The sequence below is a fragment of the Rhopalosiphum maidis genome, chromosome 2 (genome assembly GCF_003676215.2).
Source record: "Rhopalosiphum maidis isolate BTI-1 chromosome 2, ASM367621v3, whole genome shotgun sequence".
Lineage (NCBI taxonomy): Eukaryota > Metazoa > Arthropoda > Insecta > Hemiptera > Aphididae > Rhopalosiphum > Rhopalosiphum maidis.
Window position 1 is genome coordinate 21,840,512 of NC_040878.1, and position 13,996 is coordinate 21,854,507.

A 13,996-nucleotide genomic window follows, 5' to 3' on the forward strand; every position below is an offset into this window, starting at 1 on the left:
TTTTTGTAGGTATATAGTTAATAGTTTTGTTCAATTTATTCGTTTCCTTTAAATGTTGAAAATAGTAGTACTTCATAGCTACTGTAAAAATTTCTTTTCTTGTACTAAAAAAGTATTTTAAAGAGGTATTAGGTAAAAAAGTATAGTAACTAATAGTTGTAGTTAAAATTTTAGTTTCTATTTAGTTAAATTGTTTAGATGTATAATAAATAATTTCCTAGGATTAAGAGACTATAACAGTTAATATTTAGGCATGTGTATATAAGTCTCGTTATCTTGTCGTGACTCAATTGTTCATAATGCAAAATTACGTATAATTTGTATAACATAATATGTGTATATTTATTTATACTGTGATAATATATAATTAAAATTGTATTTCTAATAAAAAAAATTCCAAGTATCATTTGCCTGTTCGAATGCAATTAAAACAATTTTTAAAATTTTAATTTGCCTAAAATCGGTTGACTTTTAGTACCTCTAGCCTGGATCCGTCTCTGTAGACGCGGCGCAATGGTTAAAAAAATAAAACCAATAAACAAACTGGTTGAGATTTCATGGCCAATACACAAATAATATGTGTTTCTAAGTTACCTTCTGAAGAACTCCCCCTATTATTTACCAACAATTCTATAAATATTAAAGAATAGTGTGAAATTGCCGTAGTCCGTTATCAGATCCACTTAGTCAACTATATAGAGCGTACGGATTAACCATTCGCTAAATAGATTAGTCTTTTTTCGAACTCAATTTTTGGGAATATTATATCTGTTTTCATCTAAATTACAACACCATATTTAATATGGATTGTTGTATTTATTTTGAATAAATACGATATTTTGTCTTGTTAAATTGACCAAGTTCAAATAGTGAAGTTTTCGTTAAGCTATTAAGATACAATACAAATAAACATTTAAACAGCAGGTAAAATAATTTTTCGAATTTAATAGTTTCAAAATTTAATTCTTTCAAGTTTAATTTAAAAATATAACAATAACTCTTATATTTTACGTTAATTTTGTTTTGATTTTTTAAACTAAATTTTTCAGCATTTACGATATAAACATAATAGAGAGGATAATATGACATACAATTAGAAACTAGAGATTCAAATGTATAAATTATTTTCTAAATACATGGTTAATATATAGGTAGTTAATAAAAATATAAATTATTATAATAATTATTAGTTTAGACTTCTAATTATCCGGTTTATTGAAATTGTTTTAAATATATAGATTGATGTTAATATATGTTTGAGTATATATGATTATATGAAATTATTACATTGATATATAATATTAAATAATTGATCAATTGAATGTATATATTTTTGTTAAGTAGAACCACGATATTTATACATATATTTAAACTAAGATAATAATATGAGAAGAAATATTCTTTTGAAATCAAATTGGTCATACTTTTCAATAGCATGTTTCATTAATGTTACAATAAAACTAATTTATTAAATAAAAAATGATACTAATTATACGAAAATATAACAATAAAATTAAAACATATAACATAATATTTAAATTTTGGCGACTGAACAATTGTGTACATTGTAACTTTGTCCTGATACTTCTATGCGAATACAATTACTTTATATTTTTCACTCATATATTATCTATTTTTTATTTCATTTGGGTATGTTTTTACCAATATTTCAGTCATGGAGAACTACGAAAGTGCAACTCAGATATCAGAAATTCAATCATTTTACAATGATACAACAATATTTTTAACTGGTGCTACTGGATTTATGGGAAATTTAATACTGGATAAATTAATAAGGTGAGAATTGTATCCCTTTATTTTTAACAAATCATAACCTACATTAGGTATATACATGGACACATGCATGGTGAATCACTGAGTATACTTTCCCCCATTTTTCCTTCAATGAAGTTATTCAAATTATAATTTTTTCAAATAATATACTCAATTCGTTACCATATTTTCAAGTTCTTAAGATTTTTATGCTAGGTACTTAAAAAGAGTCCTGTGGTGATAAAAATTTCTATTTTTGAAATGAGAATACCTTTTTTACCGTAAATTATTTAATGAACAATTTTTTAATTGATTTGATGTACCTAATTCAAACTTCAAATGAATTTCTCAGTTAATAAAATGTTTATACTAAAGGTAATAATACTTAAAAATGGTTATACAAACATCAAAATAGATGTAATATTTGATCATGTATTTATTATACTTGGACTATTTTTACTAATCATAAATTTTAAATTGATTATTATTATGATTAATTACTCAAATCACCAGATCTTTTAATCCTTTATCATAGACATATTATTCTTAGTATATAAAGTTAAATAACTCAAAAACTATTTGTTCAAATTTTGATTTTTACACATCAACATTTTCAGAAATAGTATCTGCTAAATAATTTACAGTGAACAGGAGTATTTTTTAAAAAAATGCGGTCCCCGGAATGGTCACTTATTTCTTTAACTGTTTACAATTTTTACTATAGATGTAAGCACGTATTTTAAAATATATGATCATTTATTGTTCGCTGATGATCTAAAGCTTTTTTGAAAATGTCTCATAAATTGATGACTGTTTAATGATTCAAAAAGGTCTTGACAGGTTAGATGTTTGACGTCTTACCAACGATATCAAACTTAATACATCTAAATGTGTCAAAATTTCTATCTTTCGTTTTAATACTATTATGGTTCACGTATCCTTGGTGATACGATTAAAGAAATTAATGCTATTCGTGATCTTGGTGTTTTTTTCCAATCGAACCTGTCATTTTCTTCCTATACATTGGACAAAAATGCTCTAATATATTATCAAGTAACCTTGGTTTGCTAATCAGGGATATAAAGGAATTAATAAATGAATTGTGTTTAAATGTTAAATAATTCCCTATATTTAGACTTATCTTAAAGTATTCTCGGTTTTATCGAACTTCACGTTTTAGTGAATCGTTTGTGGGTATCCAGAAATATTTTTTACGTCATACTGCCTTTAAGAAACTTCTAAGTGTAGTTCCTAACCCAACTCTAAATATTCCTCTAACAACGATTCAAGATAGTCTTTAGATAATTTGGTGTTCTGACATAAGCATATACTAATGTATGCTTTATGTCTAAACTTATAAATGGGCCAATATTTTGCCCTGAGTAATTAAAATGAATAAACTTTTATGTACACTAGTTCCAATCGCATACTTGTCCTATATTTCGTTTTCTATTCCAGTACACCATATTTCTTATGGCTACAACAATCCTAATGACTGCATCTCTCGGGAGTGCAATAAGCTTAATAATTTTGATTTATTTGACTTATATCCTTCGTTTGATTATTTTTTAAACTCTTGATGTTAATCTCAATTATTTAAAAGCTGTTTATTTTTTAATATAAAGGTTAAATAGTTATTATATTTTAATAAAATATAATTTGTAAGTCAAACTACGCATTGTAATTTTTAATAATATTTATATTGTTATTCATTTAGTAATCTTTTATATCATTGTTAACTATCTTAAATAATATTGTAATAATTTATATAACTGGACCTAAGCTATAATATTTACATAATAAATAAATTTAAAAAACATTTTTCATCTCCACAGGACACTTTTTACTATAGTATAAATAATAACCAACATTTGAAAATATAGCATTTTAATGTATTTTAAAATTGCAATAGTCAGATTTTGAATAACTGCATTATTGAAGTAAAAACAAGGAACATAATTGAATTACTTTATAGTCGTATATATTATATTTTATGTATAAATACATACATACAGAGATTAGCTATGCTATATACTAATCGTATGTTCTTAATTAAAACGGAAAAAATTCAAAAAGTTTATTTTTAATAATATTATGTGTTTAATATATTATCTGATGTTCTAAAATAGTAAGTATAGTATGGCTTATATAGATTTAATAATTATTGAGTTGTAATAGTAGAATTATTAAAAATAAATTGTTAAAAAACATACAAATAATGTTGGTTTAAATTCAATAATTGTTTATTTTAAATATTTAATTTTGTATATAAGGACTTGTTCGGGAGTGAAAAGAATTTATATTCTAATCAGAGAGAAAAAGGGGAAAACTACAGAAGAAAGATTTAAAGAACTCTTCGATGATCCCGTAAGAATTTTGATATTTTCATTATAATTTGTTTTTATTATTTTTTCATTATGAATTAATTTGAAAATCATAACTATACAAATTGTATATTATTATCAATTTTGTTATACATTTATAGTGTGATTAATTGAACTTTTAACACTAATCATCTGTATATAATTTTCGTTTTATAAATTGTGAGGAATTATTTTAGGTATTTGAATTAATGAAAAAAGAAAAACCAAACTTTTTAGAAAAGATTACTGCAGTTATTGGTGATTGTCTATTGCCGAATTTGGGAATTGAAGAAAAATATATTAATATTTTAAAAGACGAAGTAATTTATTACAATAACATTACATAATTATCTATTGTAAATAATTTATATTAATAAAATAATTTTAACCAAGGTAAACATAGTTATACACTCCGCTGCTACTGTACGATTTGACGAACAATTAAGAATAGCTGTCAATATTAATATAATTGCCTTACAAGATATACTGAAAATAAGTCAAGAAATTAAAAACTTGAAAGTAAAATGAACTAATTATGATTTATTAGTTTTAATTTTATTATTCTTATAATTTTTGGCTTTTTGATTTAGGCTTTCGTTCACATTTCAACTGCTTATTCAAACTGTGCAGGAAGAGAAATTGTGGACGAGGTATTCTACAAACCACCTATATCTGGAGAAAAATTAGCACAGGTCGTTAATAATCTGAACGACGAGTACATCGCTAGAATTACACCTTCGTAAGTAGTTCACATTGAAAATAATACATAAAATAATATGCTGTATTATGTATTACAATATTTTCATATAATTAGGATGTTAGTTGTTAGATTAAGAAATAATAATATATGATAAGTTATATAATATATTAATTTATGATTATTATAATATATTAATATATATCGTGATGATAACTTAAGAAAAAACATTAAAAGAAATCAAAAATGTTCAACGATATAAGTTAAATTGTTTAATCTGTTATACTTTATATACACAATAATATGGAATAAAGTTTTATGTTTTATATGCAACATAATTTAATAGATTGTTGATAATTTAGGCATATACACTTTATTTTTTAATAGTTAATTAAAAAATAATAATGAAAATGCGTGAATAATTTCTCTGTGCAGGTTACTAGGAGAATGGCCAAATACATATGCGATGACTAAAGCAATTGCTGAAGGTGAAATAGTGACTTATGGCAAAGGGTTACCAATTGGAGTTATTAGACCGTCGATGAGTAAGAACAATGTTGCAATATTTATATATTTTATTGGATTTTCTATTTTATTTTAGGACTTAAGGTACTTATATATATTTAACTACACGTGTTAATAACTTATAAGTACTCGTAATAATTATATAAATTATTGTGTAATGTGAATGTACATCCCGTAATTTAAATCTCAGTTATTGCCACCGACAACGAGCCTGTTTCTGGATGGATCAACAATTTCTATGGACCAACAGGAGTTGTAGCAGCCACCGGCATTGGTCTCATGAGATGCATGTATGCTGATCCCGATAAAACAGCCGATATCGTACCTGGAGATTACGTCAGCAACGCCGTGTTAGCTTGTGCTTGGGATATTCACAATCTATGGTAATTATAAACTAAAAAATGTTATAAGCTATAAGTGGCACGAGTGACAAGGTTCACAGCAATAACAGTTTTATACATTTTCGGTAACTAAAATCAATATAATATGTATAAATAAAAACCTAGTAACTCGTTATGCTGTATAGTGTCCCACGTTAGTCAGTTTAGGTCGTAGTATAATGGATGTGTAAAATTTTAATTCAATGAACAATCATTGTACGTACGAAAAACAATTTTGAGTGGAGACACTATCAGCTCTTATTTTTAAGGATTAGATAATAAAAAATGTATTTTATGTTTAACTTATTATTATTATTTATAATTTATTCATTTTTTACATTGTGACATAGCAGTAAAATGTAGCTGTATACAATATATAAACACTCTTGCAGTATAATATGCGCAGTCACGCAGATCTTAATACGAAACTATAATTAAGCAAATTAAAGTATATTATCACTTATTAATGTAATTAACTTTTACGACAATACTGATTTATTGTAAAATTGTGTGTGAATAACTAAAATTTAATGATTCTAATTTAATATTTAAATAAACTTAAATATTTTAGAAATTTCATTGTGTATAAAAATTAATTATACATATATTTGAAAAATGCTTTTAAATTACTAAAAGAACAATTTATGAAAACTCATACTAATTTTTAAAGTATTTTGGCTGAGCAATGAACATTTTATCAAAACTTCAATTGTATAAATACCAAAAAAGTGCTAACATATTTAGAAAATTCTACTAAAATTAGTATTTGATGAAAATGTATTGTCCCTATACATAATTATTCAGTTTTGAATCACAACAAAAATGAGGAATTAATTTTTTTTTCGTTAAAACAAGTATTCTCGCTTTTCTTCTGTTATTATTTTTTTTAAATTTTTTACCATAATTTAAAAAAATAATAAGACTCTAATTTAATAGCAAAGCCCAGTTGTATATCATAAACTACTTCACTACCTTCAAAGTTGAATAATTGAGCATGCTTACTACCTAATGTAATGAAAGACAAACAAAAAAAATGTTAATTATTTGTATAAATTACATTCATTATAGGTATTCACTATTCAAGTCCAATAATCTCGGTTTGTCGGATTAGCTGACTGTTTATCCCCCCACCTCACCCTTAAATTAATACGGGAAGTAATAATACATTTTAACAAGAACTAAACAACCTTCAACATTTAATCGATGATTAATAAAAATAACGATAAAATACAAACAGGTTAGATTCTGATCGAGCAGAGCAATGAATGTAGTTTTACAATAACGTATGTGTATTTTTTTTATTATTTATTTTTTTCACTTGACACTAGGGTAAGGATTTATAAGCATTGGTATGATTTTTTTTGCATGGACCATTTATACATGTTTATAGTATTGTCAATGGATTGCATCATATTATGTATAATAATAATAATAATAACTAGTAGGAGGAAGGCTTGTGAAACAGACGTGTATAAATCTATTTTTTATTTTGCATATATTAACATATTTTAAGAACTTAGGTATAATGCATATTATTTTTACATTTGCAATAATTGTTTGTAGATTTGAACAAAAGTTTTGTAAATCTTATCGTAAAATGCTAATTTTTGCGTCTTAATTACGCTTCTAATATTATAATTTCATAACATCAGTGATTTTGATTGGCAAAAAAAAAATTTGAATGTTATTAAAATTCTGTGGATTTTTTTAAAAGCCTACCAAAAATGATTATTACCCCGTTTTAAATTTATTTTAAAACTATAAAAGTATCTATCACTAATTAATAATTAATAGTTTGGAAATTATTGGTAAATTTATCATATATTTTATTATTAGGGCCAGAAAGTTTATGTACTAAAAACTATCAAAATGTGCATGTATATTTATGCGCTTAAAAATACTGATATATGCGTTATTGAATTATACTCTTAATCTATTTTTTATATATAGAAATATAAGTTAATACTACAATGTGTATTTAATTTTTGTTAATTGGTAATTAAAAATATTATTATATTATTTATTTAAAAAGAAAATTATAAAAAATATAAATTATTAAATGTATATTTCTTTTTTAAATATTACAATTCTTAATCAAAAACATTGATCCGCGCAGAACCGTCAAACACAACTCTAAATAAATATTATATTTTATTTGTCAATAGGCCTTTTAGAAGTAAATTTATTTTTAATTACATAATGTTTGAATCTAATATGCAGTCAACAACGAAAATTTTGAAAAATATGCGAATAAATAAAAAACTACGAATTATGCGACTATGTACAAAATAAAACATTGTGTTTGAATTTATATTGGTAGGTATTGGGACAAAATAGTTTATACTAAATATCTAAGTCAAAATATCCAGGGATAAAATAACCAATGTATAGGTCAAAATATTTAAATAAATAAAAATTATAAAAACATATTTAAAAAGAAAATATTAATACATTGTTAATTTTTAAATCACATTTTAATAACATATTAATACAGCAGTAATAACCTATTAATAGTAATAATAATATAAGTATGTTGCGTACTTGCGTGTATAATATAATACCTATACATAATAGGCATTAGTTATCTGTGTTACACTGCAATTATGTATATCATATCTTATATCTATAAACTGTATCTTAAATAGATATGATAAGTTAGTTCAAGCCTATAAACTAAAGATATGATTATTGTAGCTATTATTCAATATTATTAAAATGTGATTTAAAAATAATAAACAATGTATCTAACTAAAAAAAATGATGTATTAGTATTCTATTTTTAAACAGGTTTTTAAAATTTTTTTTATTTGGATATTTTGTCCTATACATTGGTTATTTTATCCCTGGATGTTTTTTCCTAGCTTCGTATCAATATAATTTGAATTTGTAGCTAATTTAGCAATTTTGATCCATTCAGTTAAAACACGTAATTTTACGAATTTCCTAACCCTATTTATTATATATCTATTGCATATTTTATTATTTTATATTACACATAAATCCAAAAAATCAAAAAAAAATTAAAAAGAACAGTGGAAAAACAATAACTTTCACGTTACATAAAATTTTAACAAAATCATAAAATAAATATAGATTTGAATTTTTCCTAAATATATTTATTAGTATTTTTTAGACATAATATAAACAGTTTAACACCTATACATATAGGTCATAAAATCTATGATATTCCATTAAATTATAGGTTGCCTATTTATTAAGTATTAAACTATTAACCTATGAGATTTGATATCATGTGTATTTTTTAACAATATTGAAACTATACATCAAAATAAATTTAAAACGTTTGAATTATTTTAGGAAAGATAACACATTTAACGACATAATGAAAACTGATAGTTTAGACAAAGAAACGTTTGTGCCACCTATTTACAATTTCGTATCATCAAGTGTCAACCCATTGACATGGGGAGAATTTTCAATGTTGAATAAAAAATATGGATGTGAAGTGCCTTCTGTAAAAGCGGTATGTAGCTAGTTTGAATAGATTTAAATCTAATAAATAGAGATTAGAAATAATTGTTAATTGTTGCACTTAACAAGATATAAAATTCATCAATTTTTAGATTTCGCCAATTTTGTTGAGATTATCTAAACACAAATACGAATACCAAATTTTATGTTTTATTCTCCACATTATACCCGGATTTATAATTGATTCCTTAGCCAAACTTACCGGAAGGAAGCCTTTGTAAGTGACATGATGAGAAAAATAATTATTTTTTACGATCAATAATAAACATTATACCCCCATCTACTGATATTATATAATATATGATTTTTACTTTTTATAGATTAATGGAAGGTTATAGAAAAATGCATAAATTTGCCAATGTTATATCTTACTTCAGTTTAAAATCATGGACATTCAACGATAATAACACGAGGACTTTGATACAAAAGTTATCCAAACTAGATCAGACACTTTTCAGATTCGATTTAACCAAATTGAGTTGGGATGAATATTTCAAAAAACACGTATTAGGTATTCGAATGTATATTATAAAAGATCCATTGGAAACATTATCAGAAGGGAAAAAAAGGAATCAAAAGTCAGTAACACATTTTCACTTCACCGTCAATTAACTGTCAATAAAAATTTAATTATTATTATTTTATTTTCAGATTATGCATAGCTTACTACACATTATTATCCGTCTTAGCTGCTACATTATTATTAATAGTGTATGGAATTTTCAATTTATTTGTGTAACAAAATTAGTGCAGTTTCATGAATCTCATTTTCATATTGTACAGACAAATCTTACACATATTCATTATTCGATCTTTTACCTAGTGTAATGAGGATTTTATTTTTTTGTTCATATTTTATAATACTTATACATTAAATATATCTAATATAGTTTTGTATTTAATTTGTATTTATTTTCAGTTTTATAATTTTACAACATGATTACAACTTACAAGAGATACGCTGTTTATAAGCATGTAAACATAATACAACCATTAAAGATTCCTTATTCCTAGTACCTAATTTTGTAATCGTGTAAGCCCCAAATTACGGTAGGTAATATATCTTTTTAAGATATTTTGACTATTATGATTGAGAATGTATAGTTTTTGTAATTCCGTACAACTTTGAACTTTACTAAGTATATAGTATCAATATCGGGGAACAAAAATATAACTTATTTTTTTTATCTATACTGTTTAATTACTTTAATTTTTGTACAACTTTGTGTAATAATTTATAAATTTTTAACGTGAATTTTTAAATTTGAATATCGAAATATGAAATACATACATGCTACTTATCAGTGGCGTAAATTGGGCTAAATTGTTAGGGTTGCAATCAGTTTTTAGGTTGGGCAGACTTCAAATCAGCTGCCATTTATATTTTTTGTATAACACAATACCTAATACAATATAATATATATATATATATTATAAGTATAGATTTAAAATATTAAACTACTTAACTATTAACTTACTAAATTTATTTTTTAGTTAACGAATTTATCTTTCATTTTAAGAAATAAGTTAATTTATTTTTTTTTACATTCACTATTTCAGTCGTTTTTTTGTCAAAAAATATTTTCATTGTGAATTTATATAATGATATAAACAACTGAACTGTTTTTAATATGTATATTAAATACCTTGTTATCAATTTAATAAAATATTTTGTGGTTCTTTATTAAAAAATACACTAATACTCAATTACAAACACACAAATAATATCTGTATGAAAGACTTTATTTAATAATGTAAATTAATTATTTTCAGCTTTTAGGCACCTTAACTATTATTTAGATGACTATTGTTAGATAAAACACAATTAAACACTATTAATTAAAACACATACTATATAGAAATACTGTATGTTGTTTGAAATATAAACATTATGGTCTATAATTTAGTTGTGTGTTGATAAGAAATAAAGTACGGTAACGAATAAAAAAAAATATCTAACTGAGTTAACCAAAAATTGTATTAAACTTTTAACTTTTACTTTTTCTTATTGACGCATATCAACTTAACTGAGTTAAAAAAAAACCATTAACTTGCCGAGCCTTGGTTTTTTACTGAAGGAATAATATCATTTACTGCAGTAGTAATCGGCGGCCTCTGTAATTATTATCAGCTACCATTGAGACTCGAGTCGGCCGATCACAATAAATATACATATTGGTATAATAATAGAAAATGATTAATAACAAAACTATAAATAATTGTGGAAAGGATATAAATATAATAATAATTCCAGTGCTTCAAAACAAAGTTAAACATTGGTTCTCAAAATATAAATTAGTTAATTTATTATTATATTGATATTTCAATTTTTTGAAAACTGAAATCGTGATTTTTTGGAGTCGCAAAAAGATACACTTGCGACCCTTTGATATTTTCAGGGGTTGCAAGTGCGACCCCGTGCGACCCCCAGTTTACGCCACTGCTACTTATACATAGCAAAGTTGTACAAGATTTCATTCTCAATAGTACTATTTGGGGGGGGGGGGTCAGTGGTTATTTCATTGTTCCATTTCGAGCGTTCTCAATCATATATATTATATATTGTAATCAAATTACGTTTATATGCTATTCAATGGATCTCAGGTAATAAGTTAAAATAAATTAATGTGCATAGATTAATGTATTTTGTATTTTAGAATAATGTTTGATTTTATAATGTATGTGTTGTAGATAAGTAGTTGAAGAAATGCTTTAATTTGAAATTTTGAATGTAGTTTGTGTTAAAAAATCAAGTTTTTAATCAAAGTTTTTACTTTAAAAAGATCAAAATTAAAAAAAATTAAATAAATAAAAGATAACGAGAATTTTTATTCAAATCCGGTTTTTGACAAAATCTTTTTTTTTTGTTTTAGTGTAACTCGTAAATGATTAACCGAAGATACTTGAAACTTTCATCAAATATTCACATGATAACATTTTCAAGACTTTTTGAGATATTTATATATATTTTCAATTTTCAACTTTTTAGTTTTATTTCTATAAATGTTAACAAAAATTGTTTCACTTGATCAAAACGCTTGAAAATGTAATATATGATTCCATATAAGTTGTTTTTTTACGTAGATATGTAAAAATAGTTAGGTATATATATAGGCACAGTTTATTTTTATGATCATTTGGAGTTCAGTATTTGACAAAATCGTGAACATTTATAAACTATTTACGAGTATTTTTCAGTTGCATGAAAAATTAATAAAAGATAATATGTAAATAGTGAATATAATTTTTGGTAATTTTTCAAATCATTTTCATTGGAAAAATGTGTTTATAGAGTAAATTGAAAGAAGAAAAATTAAATATAAAAAAGATCGTCTAAGAGTATAAAACAAGTATCTGTACTTCCTTCATACACTTAGTTTATGTACTTTATATTTTTACTATTTAAATAATAATACAAATTGAAATATAAATCCTCGTTAAAATATTAAAATATAATTTATTATACTTACTGTACGTACTACGTAGTACGTGTAAATGTATAATTAATACATAAAAATAATTGTATTCGAAATATAAAAAGTACGTTAAATCTTAATGTTGGCCGTTAAGAATGATAGACGTACTATAGCTGGATAGTAATAAAATAAACAATGTTGTACCTGTCATATGGAAGATACAGCATCGGACGAAACTCGATTTTAGTTCATTTGAAGTACAGAGTTAAGATATCAAACATTATACAAGAAGAATTTATTATAATATGTCGGCAGACTACGAATCAGCCAATATCAATGAAAACGAATTCACTGTCTCACTGTTATTATTAATTATGTCATCGTTAATAATATTATCATTATCGATAATATGATGATTTAGTGGATTAAAGATTATGGTTCTTAGCTGAATCCGCCGGATGGGACGACAGCGATGCAGGGTCGGGGGTACGAGAAAGAGGATGCGCGGAATGGAATCATAAATCATCAACGCACGTTCTCCGGCACCCCGTAGTGTGATCGCTGATGAGTTCGCGGGTGTCGCACGCTCGGTTATAGACGCGTCAGACCCCTTCTGCCCCTCTAACAGCCAAATGGCACCAGCTTTTTATAATCGCGCGACCCAACGACGACGGTGACTCGGTGGCTAGCCGTATCGGAGTGGACAACGTCACAACGATGCTACCTTAACGGCACCAATAGCAGTTCGACAATCGTTACTAATTTACGAGAGTTCGACAATTAATCGTTACGTAACAATGCGGTCGTCTGCTTGATGAATGCGAAACGTCATATTATAGATAACGATAAAGTTAGAGCGACACTGTACGACATTGTACGTACAAAGGTAATGACGAACGGTAGAAAAGTTGGCTGGCAGCGATGGAACAGCCGGCGAAGAAGTCGGACAACAATGATAAATACATTAAAAACGTACAAAAGCGTTTAAAGTGGTGTAAGGTTGCCATGAAGTGGTGGCACACTCGGACGCACGTTAATAATAAAAACATCCCGCGGTGTACCACGTTTAAGCATGGCAACATGGGCGGAGTCTGACGAACGGAACAGGGCGCATAAAAATAATACGGCCACCGATAAAGCTGAACCGATAATCGCAAATGGTATTTTCCGATCTTACAAAAATACAATGTCGGTGTCGGAGACGTCTCAACAAGATATTGTAAAAAACTCGTGTGTGTGTTACCAGTACGCGCGCGGGAAGTTAAACTTCTTTTGAACGGTACTCACTGAGTGAGTGAAAAAGAAAGTAAGGCATGGATAGAATGGGGTAATGAGGATAATAAAGAAAGA

At 25.6% G+C, this 13,996-nt stretch overlaps 1 protein-coding gene across 3 annotated transcripts; it reads left to right on the top strand.

Annotated features, from left to right (window-relative positions):
- The first annotated feature begins 673 nt into the window (after window positions 1-673).
- Window positions 674-12,120, top strand: LOC113551605 (fatty acyl-CoA reductase wat-like). 3 transcript variants are annotated; one of them, XR_003405139.1, is made up of 14 exons: window positions 674-924; window positions 1,674-1,797; window positions 4,047-4,140; window positions 4,334-4,456; window positions 4,530-4,655; window positions 4,727-4,875; window positions 5,269-5,378; window positions 5,549-5,741; window positions 9,057-9,222; window positions 9,323-9,447; window positions 9,551-9,808; window positions 9,882-10,054; window positions 10,150-10,280; window positions 12,104-12,120. XR_003405139.1 is itself a non-coding variant. In XM_026953950.1 (12 exons), the coding sequence occupies exons 2-12, from the start codon at window positions 1,676-1,678 to the stop codon at window positions 9,967-9,969; spliced, it is 1,554 nt and encodes a 517-aa protein (XP_026809751.1). In that variant the 5' UTR covers window positions 674-924; window positions 1,674-1,675; the 3' UTR covers window positions 9,970-10,127. The 3 variants fall into 3 exon arrangements, 1 of the variants encoding a protein (XP_026809751.1); XR_003405138.1 differs by lacking the exon at window positions 12,104-12,120 and having other exon boundaries at window positions 10,150-10,582; XM_026953950.1 differs by lacking the exons at window positions 10,150-10,280; window positions 12,104-12,120 and having other exon boundaries at window positions 9,882-10,127.
- Window positions 12,121-13,996: the final 1,876 nt, after the last annotated feature.

What these genes read in the sequence shown, in the direction of transcription:
- LOC113551605 (XM_026953950.1), top strand. Translation starts at nt 1,676, where the DNA reads ATGGAGAACTACGAAAGTGCAACTCAGATATCAGAAATTCAATCATTT. An exon ending in AAGAAATTAAAAACTTGAAA is followed by an intron (nt 4,656 to 4,726) that starts GTAAAATGAACT and finishes TTTTTGATTTAG; the next exon opens with GCTTTCGTTCACATTTCAAC. An exon ending in AGTTATTAGACCGTCGATGA is followed by an intron (nt 5,379 to 5,548) that starts GTAAGAACAATG and finishes TTTAAATCTCAG; the next exon opens with TTATTGCCACCGACAACGAG.